The following is an 18,702-nucleotide window of genomic DNA, read 5'->3' as shown; positions in this document are numbered from 1 at the left end:
TTTGTATTTGATTTTTGAATGTTTTTTTTCTTATATACGATGAGCTTTGTTTTATAAAAAAGACTAACTATTTTAAATAATATTTGTGATACATCTAACCCTGCATAATATTTTTATTTTATTTTATTAACACAATTTCATAAGTGTTTGTATCATCTTTTAATAAACAAATTTGATTGGCACAAAAAGATAAAAGTTTTATTTTACGAGATTAAATGTCCCGATATACATTTATTTTTTGTTTTTTTTTAGTTTTTTTTTTCGTTGTGGTCAACAATTTTTATTTGTTTATTTAAATTGATGATTATAGATTTATTTTACTAGATGTTTAAATAAGCTTTTCAATATACCATTTGAAATTTTTATATTAAAATAATATGTCTAACCATTTTTTTTTTAAAGTAGTCATGGTCGATGGCAAATCACAAGTAAAATATGTAGTTAGAAGTAGATGGTGTTCTGTTAGTCTCTTGCATAACTAAAACGTGAGGTGGAATTACAATTGTTGTTCAAAATCTGTTAAGTTACTCCTCAGAACAGAAAATAAAAATATATTTAATAAAAAAGGATATAAAATAAATCAATTTCTAAAAAGATCCAAAATAAATTATTATATTTTAAAAATAAAAATAACATGGAAACATGCTCCTTTTATTCTCATTATATATTCTCGTTTTTTTTTTTAATTTCAAGACAATAATTAAATATTAATTTAAAAATCAACACACAGCTAGCTATCAATACATATGAGATCGATATAGAATTGTATTCCTGTGATTAAAAAAAAAAAAAATAACAACAACGAAGATTATCTTCGCAGTTTGTACGAACATATGCACGAGAAGTGTGAGAAACGTACACCATTTTAACTGTTATGCCATATTCTCGATTGAGTCCCCCGAGAAACAATTTTCCCAATTCATTCCTTCATCTAATTCTAATTTATCCAATCATTCAGATTCGAACTAAATTCATGACCGTAACTAGCCACGTGGGGGGTTAATATGGGTAGCATTTAATTACAGAGAGGATCCAATTGGATAATTTGTTTGTTGGAGGACTAAACAGAAACTGGGATAGTAGCTGACCGACTTTTTTGTCCTTTCCCGTGTTTTCAAAAATATTCTAGAGGGTCTGGTAGTAAAAATGATGACGTGGAGATATTCCGTCAATAAATTAATTCACAGATCCATCTACACGTCTGGCGTGTTTCAGAGTTCTGAGTCTGGATTTAGTTATTTTTTAAAATATTATTGATTTAAAGTTATGTTAAAATAATATATTTTTAATTTTTATAAATTATTTTTAATGTTAATACATCAAAATAATTTAAAAATATCAAAAAATATTAATTTAAATTAAATAAAAAAATTTCAAATTTTTTTAAAATAATTTTAAAATAAAAAAACAAATATGATCATCTAGGTGGTGTTTTTTTGCGGTCGGACCATGAATTTTGATCATAAATCATATCCAAATTGTATGTTTATCCAATACGATTTAATTATCTTGCTTTCATAATGGTTGCAACAACTACACCAGGCCACGCCTGCTCCCTTTAATGGCTGACATGCTTCTATTCTTTATTGCTCTTTTTTTTATAAGAAAAAAAAATGATTTCACTGTGTTGATTGAACGAAAGCAAATCCGATCCCTCGCTGACCACAACACAACCACCACCACCCCCACCCCGACCACCACCTCCTATGGAGGACCAGACTCCATGACCACAGCAAATTCACCACCTTTTCTTTTCTTTAATCACAAGAAATTTGTACTGAAAAATGAGATTCCCTTGAAGATATTTTTTTAAATCGTATGCTTTACGCCTAGCTCAAGATGACAACAAAGACTAACAGGCAAACGGCCTAATCTATCAATAATTATAAAACGAATCAACCTAATTTCATTAAAAATAACATTCTTTTATTGGTATCTTTTATTTAAATTAAACTGAATCTTACTCTTTGCCTGTGATTAAACCTCCAAAACCGTTAACCCTTATTTAATTTGATATATGACATAATCTTGACTTTTTGATGAATAATTTTCTTTTTAATATTGAGGTAATAATTATTTTTAATATTATTTATATAAAAAAATAATAATTTTTTTTAAAAATAAATTTATAACTCCGCAAAACCACCCATCATTTACTTAATCCTTGGGATTGGTAACACTGCCTCAAGACGTGATGGAACGAAGCATCAGTCCCTGTCTCTATCAAATTGAAATAAAAGCGGCTCAAAGTCTTCCCTCCACCCCAATTTAACCTAGCAGCTTGGCCTCCTTTCATATAGTGTGTTTTGCAATGTGATTGCGGGTATTTTTTAAATAATTTTTTATATTAAAATATATGTTAATAATTTTTTTTATTTTTTAAAAATTATTTTTTATATTAGTATATCAAAACGATCTAAAAAATATAAATTATATTTAATTTTAATAAAAAACATTTTAAATTTTTTAGTAACGCAGCCGCAGTCGCAGCCGCTTCCCAAATGTTCAAATAATTAATTATTGTGGCCCCACTCTCGGGGAGGATTTCAAATTCGCCAAATAAGTAGTTTGGAACATTCTGGACGAAAGATTTAAATAAAAAAACATCATATTTAACGGGTGATGTGATTGTAAGATTTGATTTGACTTTACAGCAAACCATAGCCAATTGTATTTGTCTTAGAAAAAGAAACTCGTCATCCTGGCGTTATACTTTTATCAGGTTAATTGCATGATAAAAAGGATTACTGCAAGAAAAAAAAAAGGGAAGAAAAAGAAAGAAAAAAGGTATGTAATCTGATGATTTTGCCATCGGGGGTAACCTGATTCCGATGAATTTCGTCAGATTAGGCAAATACAGGTGTCAGAAATTTTTATTTTTAAAATCTAATTGATGTTATTTTGAAAAAAATAATAAATCTGAGTTAATAAATTTGGATTTGAGACGATCGATAATTGTAGTAAGCGAGTACAGTGAAAGGATCAGCTACAGCGAAGATGGACAGATGTTCATCAAAGAACGAGATCTCGGTTGCACAAGGCCCTGCCGGCACTCTTCCAAGTGGGATACCGCAATTTTCAGTAGAAATCGCAAACACAAATTCGCAAGTACCCATTGCTAATATCCATCTCAACTGTAAGGAATTCAGCTCCGCCACCCTTGTTAACCCTGAGATATTCAAGCGCAGTACTGCCGTGGATGACTGTCTGGTCAACGACGGAAGAGCACTAGCTCCCGGTGCAGCACTCTCCTTCAAATACGCCAACATGCACCAAGCAATACCCTCTTACAGTTCTCTCAGCCACTTGTTAAATCATCCGTACTTAATTTCAGCATTGTTGCTAGCTAGTGATCAGGCACCACTCTCTTCCTTTCAATCTATTCGAGCGATTTAGGCAAGCACAACCATCTTTTTATTTATTTATCTCTTTAATTTCATAATGAGTTAATAATAATCCATAAATTCTATGTGTTTAAATTGCCTTTTATTTTGAAATATTTTAAAATAATATACATTTTTTATTTTTTAAATTTTATTTTTCATATCAAATATCAAAACAATCTAAAAATATATAAAAAATATTTTAAAGCATAAAAAAATCAATTTTTTTTAAAAACAATTTTCTATATATCACATGAACAAACAGTCTCATGGAAATTCCTTCTATATATATGAATTGATGCATTAACTCCCTTGAGTTTGAGTTTGAGACGATAATGGTAGCTGTCTATTTAGGTGCAGGTGCAGTGATCAATATCACGAATTTTAGAGGATATCACAAAATACAAATTCACAAGTACCCATTGCTAATTAATATCCATCTGATCACCCGTAAAGAATTCAGTTCTGCCATCCTTCAATATTCAAGCGCAGTACTGCCGTGGATGACTGTCTGGTCAACGACGGAAGAGCACTATCTCCTGGTGCAGCACTCTCCTTCCAATACGCCAACACCAAGCAATACCCTCTTTCAGTTGACCCAGCCACATGTTAGTTTTATGCGTTTTCAGCACTGTTGCTAGTCAAGCACTACTCCTTGCTTCTTTTCAATAATTCCCTCTTTAACGTCATCAAAAGTTAATAGCCAGGCAATAAAGACATACATGTCCAAAATTCACGTGCGCAATACTTTCACTGATTTCCCTTTAATTCATGCTTAATTCCCAAGACAGAATAGCTTTCCTTGTGGATGCTGATCAATGGTGAGTACAATTAACAGCTCAAACTGATGCAAGAATGCTATGCTATGCTATTTACATGATGATAAAATCACTGTACGTAATACTTTCAGTATTCTTTCGAAGGCAACTTTCTCTTTTCAACTTTCCTCGCAATTCCTTCCCTTTGCCGTCGTGAATTTCTGAGGTTTAACAACATTTTCCCATCCCTCAACTATCACAAGGACTCAGTTGTTTGATCGAGACTTCCGTAATGGGGTCTTAACGACATCGTTTTCCACTTCTTATGGACAGGCACCTACTGTTACAATCAGTTGAAGGGACCTTATTCGATCGGCTAGTGAAGAATTAGAGTTATAACGATAGAAGTGCAGTGGATGGCTGAGCTAGAGCTAGCTTTGTCAGTATCATTCCATCTATCACACAGAAGAGAGTGACGGGACAAGATTGGACAAACCTGGGTCGGGGTCGGTATCACTATCAGGCTGAAAGTTCCAGCCATTGCAGAATAGGCCCATTGAAGATTTTTAGATTGCTCTCTTTGAGCACAGAGAAAGTTGAGGATGAAATCTACAATCAAGTCGTGGAGGGAAAATATTTTGAGATGCTGGTTGGTCGAAAGAAGATTGCATCTATGTCCTTCTCAAAGCAATATCCAGCTTCATTAATCCTTGTTTAATTAAGAATAAAATTAGGATACTGCCTCAACTTCACTACCCTCTAACCTATAATGTAATTAGGATAAAATATTGTGAGAAGTTAATTTCTATAATTTTTATTTAAAAAAATGCAAATCAGCAATGCAAAATAGAGAAAGCAAGATGATCATGAGTAAGATCCAATGAGAAATTAATGTCGAGTTTATTAAAGATATAGACACAAAAAAATATTTCATCACACAAGCACATGATTTTATTTTTAAAAGCTCAATTTAAGCAGGAGGCAAATAAGAAATATACATGCTCGTATGAAAAATTCATGAGGGCTTTATTAAAATCAAGTTGATTTTTATAATTGAAATAAAATCTTACGAATTAAAGAAAAAAAAAAGTTTCTTGGAGTCATTACTGGCAAAAACACCAAATCCTAATTTCTCTCAGGACATAGTCCTAAATTGGATAGATGAATAAAGCATGATGCTCCTTGCAGTTATGTATTTACTTGATCCATAAATTACAAAGATCACTCTTACACAAAATATTGAATTACAAAATATTGAATTTCCTTGTATTTACCGTCCCAGAAATTAAGAGTATCATCTCCAAAAGTAACACCAACAAAGTTGTCATTCATTTGTTTGATTTAGGTTAACTTGATCGTGTGTTAGAAACCATGTCTCTGTGCTGCAGCAGCTACCTTGCGATCATCACGTCGCAATGCCACCTTGAAGCCTGGCCTATCAAGGTTTGATTGGCATTTGATGGCTGATTGAGTGAAATGGGAAAGCAATTCTCTGCATTAATAGACACTGCCATGTTAGAACCAATAGACATGAGGATGAATGGCTTAGAATACGAGAATACAAACTGAAAATCAAGTACATGATGAGTTTTGAAAACCCAATCTTACATTGTCATGCTGTGTACTGGTTTCAGATTTCTGAGCAGAAACAGCTACCAACTTTTTATCCACAGAGAATAAATCCCATGATCCTTGACCCTGTAAAGCACACGAGGTGATACAGTATTAAATGAGTGATTTCAACTAAATCGAATGATACATGAGGACAAGAAGGTTTTGTTTGTACAGGTTTCCATAAACAACTCATAGAGGAAAACACAAGGTATGGACCTCCACTGTTCATCCTTGAAGGAATTCAAAACAGCAGCTGTAGCCATCAAAGTTTCGTATATCTAAGAAATGGAGAGGTAAAAGCTTCCAGGGTCCAAAAGGAAAGGCTAGAGTTAATGACCTAGTTAGATAGGAGGATGTTTTGTTGCTTTTGACTTTGTAGAAAGCATCCCGGAGAAGGGCAAGGGGGAGGGCAGGGGTTTTGAGAGATTCTCCTCGTGTGCCCAATCATTAGCCATAAATAATATATATAAAATACAACCAAATTTGTTCTGAATTATCAGCTTACATGTGTATATCATCAGAATTGATTTCAGGAAAGAGGTTAATGAAAAAGCGAAATCCATCAGGGCTTATATCCCTGCATAGCAATCCTGCCAATAATTTTCAATGATGAAGTTAAAAATCAACTATATTATCTCAAACTCAACTATATTATCAAATTCTTTGGAAGAAAATTACAAAGAAATGCACCTTTGCTCTCAGCACTTAGAAGATGCTCCTTGGCCATAGCTGGAGCAATACCCAATGTCATGGCAGCATCACTAGCAGTTATTCCAGACCGCAGGGCTTCAGGCTTTGATACAAGGTTTTTGATTCTTGCAAAAACCTAAAATTGACCAGAATAGTTACACATGGTGATGTCCTATGAAGTACTTCTTATTTAGAAATTTCAGCACATACTAATAAAGGACTACCATGACAGTCTAGAAATCATTAAACCAATCTGGACATAATTTTGTTCATTCCAATTTATATTCCCTTTAGATATCCCCCTTACAAACACTTTTGGCTCTCAGCACCTCTTTGTTAGCAAGTCTTATGATATGAATTAGCTAACAATCATATTCAGTTTACACAACTTTTGCAAATTCCATGCATTTCCAAACAATATACAGGACAAGCGACTAAAAAAGTAACAAATGCAACTGCAAAATGAGCCTCAAGTTCATCTTGTTAATTCCAATCCAAATATATATATTATATTAAAGCATAATTGTTATAGGATTCCTTAAAATGAACGTAAAAGAGATCACCTCCTCATCACTATGGGACTTATTCTGGATGACCTTCACTCCACTATCAAATTTCCGAAGCATTACTGGACTGCGAAACAAAGTACAATCTTATAAATGACTTGAAAGTCACAAAGATAATCTAATGATACATGAGCGTAGAAATTAATTAGTCTCCATCCTTTTGATCTCAAAACAAACAACCATAGTGTCATATTAGTTGAAGATAGTATCATACATACACATCAAACTTCTCCCAAAGAGAACATGCTTGCAACAAATCCTCAGGTGAGATCAATTCTACATAGAACATTTACAAAAAAATAAAAATAAAAATAAAAATAATCAGTGAGAGCTGCTAAAAGTTATTCATTGAAGTACCAGTCAGTAAAACAAGGAATGCTTATGACAACAAACAAACCTGTTCCCCGAGCACGATTGAAGAGGCAATAGATATCTATAAGATTGATCATTCCTCCAGCTTTCTCTAGCGGAATTCTGACAAAATCTGCCAACTAAGTAACAACAAATAAAAAATTGAGATTCTCTTCTTTAAGGGAAGAAAATTGAGTAAAACAGGATATATTTAACATGAGAAATATAAGATCCATCTAAATTTCTCTTATCAATGGATTAAGCCACAAGCCATGAGAAACACATACAGAGTCAACGAAACAGGTGGCAAATGAAACAGACCTGACGGGACAGTTGTTGATGATACATGGCACCTGCAGATTCTTTTGTTACTGGGGATATGATACCAACACTCAGCAGCCAATCTTGCATCTCTTCTTTGGAACCCATTTCCTCATCATTCCCAGAACTACCTTGAGAGCTCGATCCAGACAAAAGCTTCTGCCTCATCTTCTCTGCTAGGATGACCATTTCTTTGGCCTTTCTCTGTAGATTTTAAACACCACTGGTCATTAAGCAGCAGCCAAAACCAGAGTGACAAAACAATAACAATTTAACTCAACACATCATACACAAGGCAAAACCTAACCAATGCAGTCCTGTTACAAAGCCAAACATTCAGTTAATTCACTTCTCACATAATATAAGCAATGCAACAACCCATGTGTATAATAGCTCAAGTCAAGGTACTCCAACTACTTCGTTACTTTATTGCTAAACAGCCAGATAAAAAAACACTAAAGATCTCCCACAAGCTATTAACCTTTTGAAAAAGGAAAAAAAAAAAAAAACAGAGTGATGAAGCAATATCAATTTGGCTTAACACAATAGACACCAGTCAAAACCAAAAGTATCGCTTTCATTTCTTACATAGTCTAACAAATGCAAGAGCATATCCTTAGAGTAGACTTATTTTCCATTAATCGATTCCTAGATAACCCAATAATTACAACTAAACAATTCCTACAAGCTATTCTTGGAAACAACAGAAGACAAACAACTATGAAAGAATTCAAGTTCATCCTCAGCATACAAAAGCCCCATGTACGCATTGTTTATATCAAGCAATTAAAAAAAACTAATCCATTAATCTATAATCAGACAACTCAATAACTACAATTAAAAGTAAACATCTTCTATATGCAATAAACTTTCGAAAGCAACAATTACCATAAGAGCATTCAAGTCATGAAAAGCCTCTTGCAAGCTCTTATCAGTACTTTCCCACATCTCCTGCTCTTTCCTCAATATCCCAGACACACCCACCAGCCTCACTGACCCATCACTCGAGTATAACCCACCACCCGAAACTGACCCAGAAGCCGGAACAGACCCCGAACTTGACCCACCGCCACTATCATTACCAATCTCCCAAGCCCTTCCTCTCCAACAATCCCAAAACTTTGTCAAAAACCCATCAATATCTCCCTTCCCTCTGATCACTAAAGTCACCACAACACTCCTTGAATGCATAGAAACTTGAAACCGGATCCGGGGTGAGTGAAACATTGACTTGATCGACTTTTTTGGTGAAAATATATGAGTTACAGAACTCAAAGGGATTGATATTGGACTTGAACTGTCTGTCGTAGCATTAGAGGGAAGCCAAAGGAGGCGGTGTGTGGTGAGGATTCCAAGGCCTGATTTTAATGCAGGGAAGTCAAGTGAATTGATGGTGGTTGTCGCGGTGGTGGTGGGTTCGGTTTCAAGGTCTAAAGGTGAGAGGAGGTGGCATTCTACTTCGGCTTGGTGGAGGACTGGACGGCCACTGCTGGTCACGGAGGCTGGTTCGAAAAAACTGGTGGTCGCGGTGGACATTCTTGTGGATGTTGTGTCGTTTGACAAGTTGTGTCTGTTTTTTAAGTCTAGTTCGTTAAGATTTAGTACAAGTTAATTTTAAGAGTTAATTAATTTATTGACATGAATTTATTTAGTCCCTATAGTATGAAGGATAGCTCAAAATGTGGCCCATCAAGGGTCATCATTATAAATGTTTCATGATTTATGAAAGATGGGGGAAACATTAATAACCTTTAAAGATTGGGGATTGGAATACTGAATTTAGGACTGATTTGTAGTTATGCTTTTTGTCTATAAGACAAAAAAAAGCTGGTACCCTGGAAACACAAGCCCGCCTTCCTTCTGTTAAAGCTTAAACCCTAATACCCTCTGTCTTCTTGCTTACTGCATTGTGTAAAGTAGCAGTCTTGATGCTTAAAGATGGAACCTTTCTTCAATTCCCGTCGTCCTAGACATCACAAACAAAAGGGCAACACTGCTCCTTATAATCAACAGGTACTTTACCCTTCTCTCTCTCACTCACTGTCTCTGATAATTTTGTATGTTAAAGGGTTTTTCTTTGTTCTAATTTTGAACTGTTTTTGGTTTTTTCTTTCTTGTTTGTTGGATTTATCAGGGATTTTCAGCAAATCCTTCTTTAACAAATTCAATGCAACCTCAGCTGGGTTTAGTCAATCCTCAAATCCCAATTCCTTTTAATAACTCAAATACCCATTTAAGAAATGGACAAGCCATGCCTAATATGCCACCTTTAATCAATCAACAGCATGGTTTAGTGAGTGGACCTAATGATCTGGCTATCCTTCAGTTACAAAATCAGGTCAACAAGTTGAATGCTTTAAAGATGTTGATGAATCAAGTAAATCAATTGCAAGGAGAGCTGTTTGGTCCTGGTTTCTCCAATTTGCCTCAACAAATCAATCAAAATATGGGTTTGTTGCAAAATCCAATGCAGAATATGATGAACCCTGTTATGCCTATGCAAATGCCAATGACTTCTCAAGTTGGTTCCTTTAATGTCCCTTCCAGTAGTCACCAAGTGGTAGGTGCTCAAAGTCCAAACTTTTTTGTAAATCAACAAGTTAAGCCGAACCAGCCAAACTTTGTAATGCCGACAACTGGTGCAAATGGATCGAAACAATTGTCTTTTGAAAATCAGCAAATGCAAGGGAACTTGTCTGCAACACAGAAAAATCAGAACTTTGTAATGCCTGCGGTGGGTACAAATGGGTCAAATTCATTGCATGTTGCAACTCAGCAAGTGGAAGGGATCTCGCCAGCATCACAACAAAGTGAGAAATTTGTAATGCCTACAATGGCTGCAAATGGACCAAAGCCTTTGCCAGCTGCAACTCAGCAAGTGCAAGGGAACCCATTTACATCTCAGCAAAGTCAGAACTTGCAACCCTCTGCTTACAATAGGTGGCAGGTAACTACATTTCAGCTGTGATTAAAAGCCGCCATTGTTGTGTACTTGTTGTTTTTAACTTGGATGATTTCTTTCTGAGCTCATTGCAAACGTTTTCCATGCTTTAGTACCACTCATGTAGCCCCCATGTTTTCTAAGTTGCTTCACTACCTTATTATTTGAGGTCAACTCCCTTACAATTTAATTGTTTGGCTTTTCTTGTATATGGCATCTTCTTCCAAATCTTTTTATGGTTTTGTCCATACGTTTTCTTCTTTTTTTCTTACCTCTCCAAAATGCTTATTGTGCATTCCCAAACAATTGCTTTCCAAGATGGTGAAGTTCAGTGTTTTGTTCTTGATGTAGGGCAATCCTGCTAAAAATGGCCAGGGTAGTACTCCAAATTCCAAACAAGGAATCTTTTCTGGAAAAAACTTCAAAAATAATCCAAAGAGAGAGCAATCACAATCAGGGTGTGTTGGAAATTTTGTTCTAAGTACTTCTACTACTATATAGAGCAGTGCCTCGTAACCATCTGAAATTCATTTTCTGCAGACATCAGAAATCCGAGTTCCATCGCATGGATAATGGAAAGAGAAAGCTTGGGTTTTCTAATAAACACGGTGGAAAAGGTTTGTGATTGTAGACCTTGCTACAAGATTACCTCTTCTTCATGTGTCTTGATGGAGATAGTTGGTTTAAACTTTGTGCTCTAAAAATGTCATAGGGAAAGGCAATGAGAGGGCAGCAAAATTTGGTCGCTCTGATCCTTCAAACCAAGTTACGGAACAGAAAAGGTAATTTTTGCTGATCTATCCCTTAAACATTACTGATCAATTTGAGAAAGAGTTATGTTTGGCTGATCTCATATTGTGATTCAAGCTAGCAGGTGGGTGGGGTGTTGATTTAGAGTAGGCTGCTTGTTTGGCCTCCTCTGTTCAAGAGTTCACACTCAAATTGATTGCAGGGTGACTTGAAATATGAAATTGGGCTATCTTTGCTTTAGCTTGTTTGGACAATTGTATCTGTGAATGAGAAGTAATAAATAGTCACAGCATTCTGTCAAATAAAAAAGTAAAAACTGCATTTTGCATTTATGCCTTTTCTCTGAAGTTGCTTAGTTCACCCCAAGATTGTATACTGCACCTCATTCTTATGATGTATTATCTGCCTCTTTCGCTTGCTCAACATCCACTTTTGCAACACTAATTTCTGCATGGAATTTTTTTGCTTGTTTGTTCAACTCTGTACATTTGTAAACCTAGCAGAACTCATATATACACGGAACAAGAAATCAAACAATGGCGTGAATCACGCAGGAAGCACTTCCCAACAAAAACCAACATAGAGAAGGTTCGATCATGTTCTGTACCATTCTGCTGCATGAATTTAATTATTATCTAACATAATTGAGTTGATCATGAACTTGACACTTGCAGAAGCAGACTGAAAAGCTAATAGACTCTGGGGTCGTTGATAAAGAGGCCAACTTTCGTCGCGAGGTACACTATTTTTCATTGTTTCTATTGTATTGTATATTTGGCTCATAACCTTGAAGACAAGACCTTTATCTCATGCTTTCAACACCAGTGCCACTTGACAAGACCTTGTTTGTATAATATGTTCTTCTAAATGGACGATCATGTTTCTCTGGCTAAGCATATATGTCAGTGAAAAATGGCATTCTGCCATGTTACATTTTATTCCACAGCATCGGTTTCTTCCCTGTCTGAAATTATAGCCTTTTACAGAATTTTCTCTCACCTTTTGGTTTTGGTAATTAATATTTTTGAAATGTTTGGCTGTCTATCTGTCATGTAGAACAATAAATGTAGTCTATTGTCTAGCTTACGTTCTCATGGAAAGTGATCTTTAACTGTCATGTAGGTGCTAAATGCTTTGCCAAGAAAATTGGATGATAAGTTGGTGTGAAGAGTTAAATTGGAGTGGTTAGGAGAAAACTAAGGCTGTCACTTGGTTATACTGTTGATAATAATATCTAGGGTGCCCATAATTGCAATGGACAGAAACTGGTGTTTAAACTGATGATTATATCATTCATCAGTAGAAATCTCATTTTATAATAGGGGTGAAAGAGAGGAAGAATGGTTTTCTATAGTTATTTGGATTAAAAATCTACTTAATGCCAGTAATAATTGGGAAAATTTCACAATATGCTTATCAAAAGTATGCATTTCGTTTATATTATGAAAGGATTGGTTGGTTTTCACAAGGTGATGCAAATCTATATCAAGGAACTATTGAAAATTCTTGAACTACAACATGCTTCAACATTTGGTAATTTCTTGGAAATGTTTCATGCAGCAACTCAAGGAGATTTTGGCAAAGCAGGCTGAGCTAGGAGTTGAAGTTGCTGAAATACCACCAGAATACATGTTAGATTCGGAGAAGTTAGGAGTTGAAGTTGCAGAAACACCACTGAGCTATCTGTTAGATTCAGAGAAGCTAGGAGTTGAAGCTGCAGAAATACGACCGCACCATCTGTTAGATTCAGAGAAACAAGAGCATGGAAGGGAAGATAACAGAAGGTCCTTGACTAAGAAGGGGAGATTCTGGAACAAGCATGATAGAAGAGGAAGATATAAGAGAAAAGGTCGGTCAGACATGCAGCTTGGATTAGAAAACGAGGATAGGAAGCCAACACTGTTGGAGAAGCTTCTTTGTGCAGATATAAAGAGGGATAAGCACCGGTTGTTGCAGGTTTTTAGGTTCATGGTGGCGAACTCTTTCTTCAAGGATTGGTCAGATAAGCCTTTGAAGTTTCCTTCGGTAGTGGTTAAAGAAGATGGTTGCAAGGATGAGCCACAGGAAGAAAAACCTTCACTTGTTGGGGAAGAAGAGTCTGAAGTTCCGAACAATACAACAGTTGAAGATTTTGGTGATAGAGATGATGGCGACGAACATGATGCTCAAGTGGAGCCAGGGAATGGTTCTGTCATGGGAAAATGTGATATTGTTGACGAAGTTTATAGGGTTGAAGAAGGAGAAATCATTGACTAAGATTGCAAACAAACCCCGTGTCTGCAACTTATGTTGAAGTGCCCAAGCATTACAATCCGTTCACTCTTATTAATTATATTCAGTTTTGCATTAAAGTTTGTCAACAAATGGATTGGAGTCATGAAGAGAATGAAAATTTGGAATGGTATGGATGGATTATGGAAGCCATTCAGATTGAATAGGTACAACCAGAGCGCCAGATTTTGGCCAGACATTTATCTTTAAAACCTTTGCTCTACGTAAAAGTTCTCTCTTTCGTTTTAAAGTTTATTGGATCATGAAATCATCTCCCTTCAAATGCTTAACAGCCCAAGATTTGCATGGATCATCGTAGACCATCCATAAAATTCTTGGATTAACTGAAAAGAAATGGCATTAATTAATTCTCTTAAGTTCTTTTGCATTAGATTCATGACGAGCTCACATAATTTTTCGTAGTACATTACTAGCTGATCCTCGCATATTAACAACACATGCACATACAGACATTTCATAAATTCTACATGCCAGTGTTCTTACACTTGAAACAGATTGACCAAATCACAAACTCGAAAAAGGTTTTACTGAAGAGGTGCTCTAGTCTCCCCTGAAACATTAAAAAGACACATCTACCGTGTTCCATCCAGCTGATGCTGACCATAACTTCTCGCCAACTTTTTAGCAGGGCTGACTTTGCATTGCTCTAAGGTTGATTGGCAGTCTGAAGTCCGTGCAACATGTACATATCCCAAGCAACAACATACATGTAGAAATATAAAAAGTTATGCTAATATTATTAATTAACTTGGTACCGTTTTAAAGATGTAAAATCTAAAGGGATGCAGCATGCCTGTAATCTCATAAATGTTAGCTCATTTTGATTCATCATCCAAATGCTCCATAAGATCCTTCACCATTGGGATCATAAGTAGCATCATATCGGAGAATCGGTATGTGCCTCACTATCTCGGATTCTTGCCGTGACAATCTTTGAGTGAACTCATTTGTCATCCCTGCGGACGATAAATCTTTGAGATATCTCAAGTTTTGATTTCCAGAGGGCACCTTATTCAGTTTTGGGCAGGGTCCCATTTCTAGCCTTTTAAGAAGTGGCAATGCTCCTTCGTTAATTAACATTTCATTCAGATTGCTCAAGCCTGCAAGAGACAGAAACTTGAGTTTCTGAAACCCTCCTCCTTCAAAATGCATCTTCTCTCCGTTGTATGCCCATGCAAGTGCAAGATATTTTAGATTGGGCAGAGCTTGAAGGACTTCAATGGAATCATCCATGAAGTTTGTAAAACTCAAACTCAGTTCAGCCAGATTGTGTAGTTTGGGAATCCAACTAGGAGACTTTGCAGCTGAAGAGGAGGAGAAGATATTGATTGGACTTCAAGAATTTCATTCCTGGGATTGATGGAAAAAACAAGTAGCGACCGCAGGTGAGTCATCTTCTCTAATGCAGTGCATAGATACCTTCCATGTTCTCTTTTCAAATTGATGACCCCCAATTTCCTCATCTTCGTCGACACTTGTAGGCCATCATTGATCAAGCTTAAATCACGATCCACTTTAATTATAAACAACGTTTGCAAGAACTCCAAATGCTTAATGCTGCCATGTATCTTCAATGCCCGAGTCTTTCTATCATCAGCCAAAAGATGTCGCAATTCAGGGAACGTACTGATCTCAACTGGCAACTCTTCCACGAAAGAATTTCTCAAATCCAAGGACTCCAGGTCATGAAGCTTTCTTATTGATCTTGGAGGTTTTGCTGCTCTGGTATCTCTTAAGTTTAAATATCTTTTTGGGAAGGCGGTCTATTGGACAGTTATCAAAATCTAATGTAGTCAAAAGCTTAAATTTTGCAAATATTACTGACATTGTGGCCTTCTGCAGCTTTACTTCGTTACAAGCTATAACAGAGCGAGTTTGAGACTTGGTGATACTATTTGGAGTGTTGCTTCCTCTGTTGCTTATGGAGAGATGTCGCGCTATGCCTTCGAAGGTTGAGAAACTACTGGAAACATGGCAGAGACTCGGCTCCTTTGACTTGGAAAGAATGACATCATGTACCAAATCATGAACACGACATGTTTTGAGAGTTCCTTTCAAACTAACTTTATCCACTTGAACCAAACTTCGACGAATGAGTTCAATGAAGTATTCTTCTCCAACCTCCTCTAGTGTCATGCCTGGTTTTTCTTGTACAAAACCCCCAGCTACCCATAGTTGAATTATGCTTCCAAGTTTAATGGGAAAATCCTCAGGACACAAGCCAAAATATAAGAAACAAGATTGGAGATGGTAAGGCAGATCACCGTAGCTGGAAGATAGAATGTTAGTGACATTATCAATATATGGGTCACTCACCATTGCAGAACCACCAAGGCCTCTAAGAGCTTTTTTCCATTCAAGAACGGTCTTTTCTTTGGTAGCTAGAAGTCCACTAACAGCCACAATTGCTAGTGGCGGTAATCCTCCACATCTTCTAACAATGTCGCGTGACAATCCCTCCAGATCTTTTGGACATTGCCCTTTAAACTCAAACCTGAATGCTTTGTTGCAGAAGAGTTCCCATGCCCCCTTCTGAGTTGAAGGTTCTATACGATAGACATGAACCAATGAAGATCCTCTACTAAAATTAGCAACATCCTCATTTCTTGTTGTAGCCAATATTCTACTGCCATTATCATGATCTAACAACGCATGCTCCATGTTCCCCAAAATCCAATTTCCCATACATCGTCAAATACAACCAAATATCGTTCTTGTCGTAAATATTCTCTAATCTCCTTGATCAACAACTCCTCGTCCATTGTAACAACTCTATCAGGAAAAGGCTCATTCTTCGCTTCATAGAATCTCTTCAGGATATTCCTTAGTACGTAGCTCCCTCGTATCATATGATTGAGACACGGTGATCCAAGAATGGTAGTACGTAGCTCCCTCGTATCATATGATTGAGACACGGTGATCCAAGAATGGTACCGGAATTGCTCTTTCACCCTGTGGTTGTCATGTACTTTCTTGGCCAGAGTGGTTTTTCCCACACCAACCACTGCGATCACTATCCTTTGATAAACTCCACTTACTAAGTGAGAATGTTTAAAATCTGCCACGCTAATTTGGTGGTGACTGCACTTGTATTTATATACATCCAGTATGTAACGTATTACATGAGAAAGGAAGGTAACGTTATACATTATTGTGAGCAAGAGGAAAGGAAGGAATTAGATATGATTGTGCTGTGATTAGGGCTGTGTATATATGGAAAGGCTTTGATTAAGGCTGATGATCTTCAACACCCCCCTGCAAGCTGATCGTCGGGTTGGAACCGATGTTAAGCTTGGACCGGAAAAATTGAAAGAGAGCTTTAGGCACACTTTTGGTGAAGATATCAGCTACTTGTAAGTGAGAAGGAACATATTGTGTGCGAAGCTTGTCGGCAAGAACAAGTTCGCGAAGAAAATGATAATCTAACTCAACATGTTTGGCCCTCTTGTGAGAAACAGGGTTGGAGCTTAAGAAAATGGCACTTTTGTTGTCACATAAAAGAAGAGGCCGCTGTGGAAGAGAAACTTTCAGATCACGAAGGAGATGTGTGAGCCAAAACAATTCTGCAGCAGTGAGAGCAAGTGCACGATATTCAGATTCACAACTTGAACGAGACACAGTAGGTTGCTTCTTGGCACTCCAGGAAACCAAATTGTTACCAAGGTAAATAGAATAACCAGAGGTGGAGCGACGAGTGTCAGGACATCCGGCCCAGTCGGCATCAGAATAAGCAACTAGAGTAGTAGGAGTGGCAGAGGGGCGGAAGGTGAGACCAAAATGCAGAGTCCCTTTGACATAACGAAGAATGTGTTTTACTGCAAGAAAGTGGTCATTAGTTGGAGAATGTAAAAACTGACTGACAGAGTTGACAGCATGAGCAATGTCAGGACGCGAGATGGTCAAATATTGAAGGGCCCCAACAAGAGATCGATAAAGAGTAGGATCCGAAAACATAGAACCATCAGAAGATAAGTGCTGAGAAACAACCATGGGGGTATGAACAGGCTTGCTATCAAGTAACTGAGCACGAGTGAGAATGTCACGAGCATATTTTAGTTGACTAATAAAGAGACCATCAGTTGTGGATGTAGCTTCAAGACCAAGGAAGTAACTCATAGAACCCAAATCCTTAGTAGCGAATTCAGAATGAAGCTTACAAGTAAAACTGTGAAGAAGAGATGAGTTGTTGCCTGTAATAATGATGTCATCAACATAAAGAAGCAAATAAATAATGTCAGATTTCCTGTGAAAGACAAAGAGTGATGTGTCGGCACGACTGCAATAAAAGCCGAGTTGAGTGAGGAAAGAGCTGAAACGCTGAAACCAAGCACGAGGTGCTTGTTTGAGTCCATAAAGTGCTTTCTTCAATTGACAAACATGATTAGGGAAGCGAGGATCAATGTACCCAGGAGGTTGTTCCATGTAAACCTGTTCAGTAAGATGACCATTGAGGAATGCATTCTTGACATCAAGTTGACGAAGAGGCCATTTGTTTGTCACAGCTAGAGATAGGACAACACGGACAGTGGTAGCCTTTATAACCGGGCTGAAAGTGTCGGTGTAGTCAAGACCAGGTATTTGTGTATAGCCTTTAGCAACAAGGCGAGCTTTAAGACGATCGATGGAACCATCAGGCAAATATTTGGTCTGAAACACCCATTTAGAACCCACAATGTTGGTGTCGGCTAGTCAAGGGACCAAATTCCAAGTGTGATTCTTAGCAGCAGATTTGAATCCTTTTGGTTCAACAGATGCCAAAAGAGCTAAGAGAAGACCAGAGGATCCCAAAAAAGCAAGATTTACCGGGTGCCGAGTTTTAAAAATTCCAGCTTTGGCTCGTGTAAGCATAGGATGAGAACTCATATGAGAGACAGCAACTGGAAGAGGAGGAGCCGGTTCAATGGGTTCAAGGGAAGTTGAACTGGGGTCCGAGTGCTGCAGAGAAGAACCTGCAATAGAATCGTCCATCTGCATAGGCTCATTCACAGGATCAGTACAAAGAATACATGAGTTAGATCCGGACTGTGTAATATGCG

The 18,702-nt window shown here is 36.9% G+C and overlaps 3 protein-coding genes across 3 annotated transcripts; 1 reads left to right on the top strand and 2 right to left on the bottom strand.

The window, feature by feature from the left end:
- Positions 1 to 5,248: 5,248 nt before the first annotated feature.
- LOC133697155 (vacuolar protein sorting-associated protein 36-like) lies at positions 5,249 to 9,283 on the bottom strand. Its single transcript, XM_062119552.1, has 9 exons — positions 8,572 to 9,283; positions 7,684 to 7,887; positions 7,409 to 7,502; positions 7,230 to 7,287; positions 7,009 to 7,078; positions 6,446 to 6,581; positions 6,261 to 6,345; positions 5,750 to 5,839; positions 5,249 to 5,633 (listed from the first exon to the last, which is right to left on the bottom strand). Exons 1-8 carry the CDS (start codon positions 9,217 to 9,219, stop codon positions 5,794 to 5,796), a joined length of 1,341 nt encoding a protein of 446 aa, XP_061975536.1. The 5' UTR covers positions 9,220 to 9,283; the 3' UTR covers positions 5,249 to 5,633; positions 5,750 to 5,793.
- Positions 9,284 to 9,464: 181 nt separating this feature from the next.
- On the top strand, positions 9,465 to 13,895 carry LOC133697154 (uncharacterized). Its single transcript, XM_062119551.1, has 8 exons — positions 9,465 to 9,696; positions 9,818 to 10,630; positions 10,976 to 11,082; positions 11,165 to 11,241; positions 11,337 to 11,406; positions 11,878 to 11,962; positions 12,049 to 12,111; positions 12,935 to 13,895. Exons 1-8 carry the CDS (start codon positions 9,622 to 9,624, stop codon positions 13,628 to 13,630), a joined length of 1,986 nt encoding a protein of 661 aa, XP_061975535.1. The 5' UTR covers positions 9,465 to 9,621; the 3' UTR covers positions 13,631 to 13,895.
- A 599-nt stretch (positions 13,896 to 14,494) lies between these two features.
- On the bottom strand, positions 14,495 to 16,327 carry LOC133696412 (disease resistance protein RPM1-like). The gene is made up of 3 exons (XM_062118603.1): positions 15,515 to 16,327; positions 15,086 to 15,429; positions 14,495 to 14,999 (listed from the first exon to the last, which is right to left on the bottom strand). The coding sequence occupies exons 1-3, from the start codon at positions 16,325 to 16,327 to the stop codon at positions 14,495 to 14,497; spliced, it is 1,662 nt and encodes a 553-aa protein (XP_061974587.1).
- Positions 16,328 to 18,702: the final 2,375 nt, after the last annotated feature.

This window comes from Populus nigra, chromosome 6 (assembly GCF_951802175.1).
Source record: "Populus nigra chromosome 6, ddPopNigr1.1, whole genome shotgun sequence".
Lineage (NCBI taxonomy): Eukaryota > Viridiplantae > Streptophyta > Magnoliopsida > Malpighiales > Salicaceae > Populus > Populus nigra.
The sequence above is the reverse complement of the archived record's forward strand: the minus strand, read 5'-3'. Positions and strand labels throughout refer to the sequence as shown.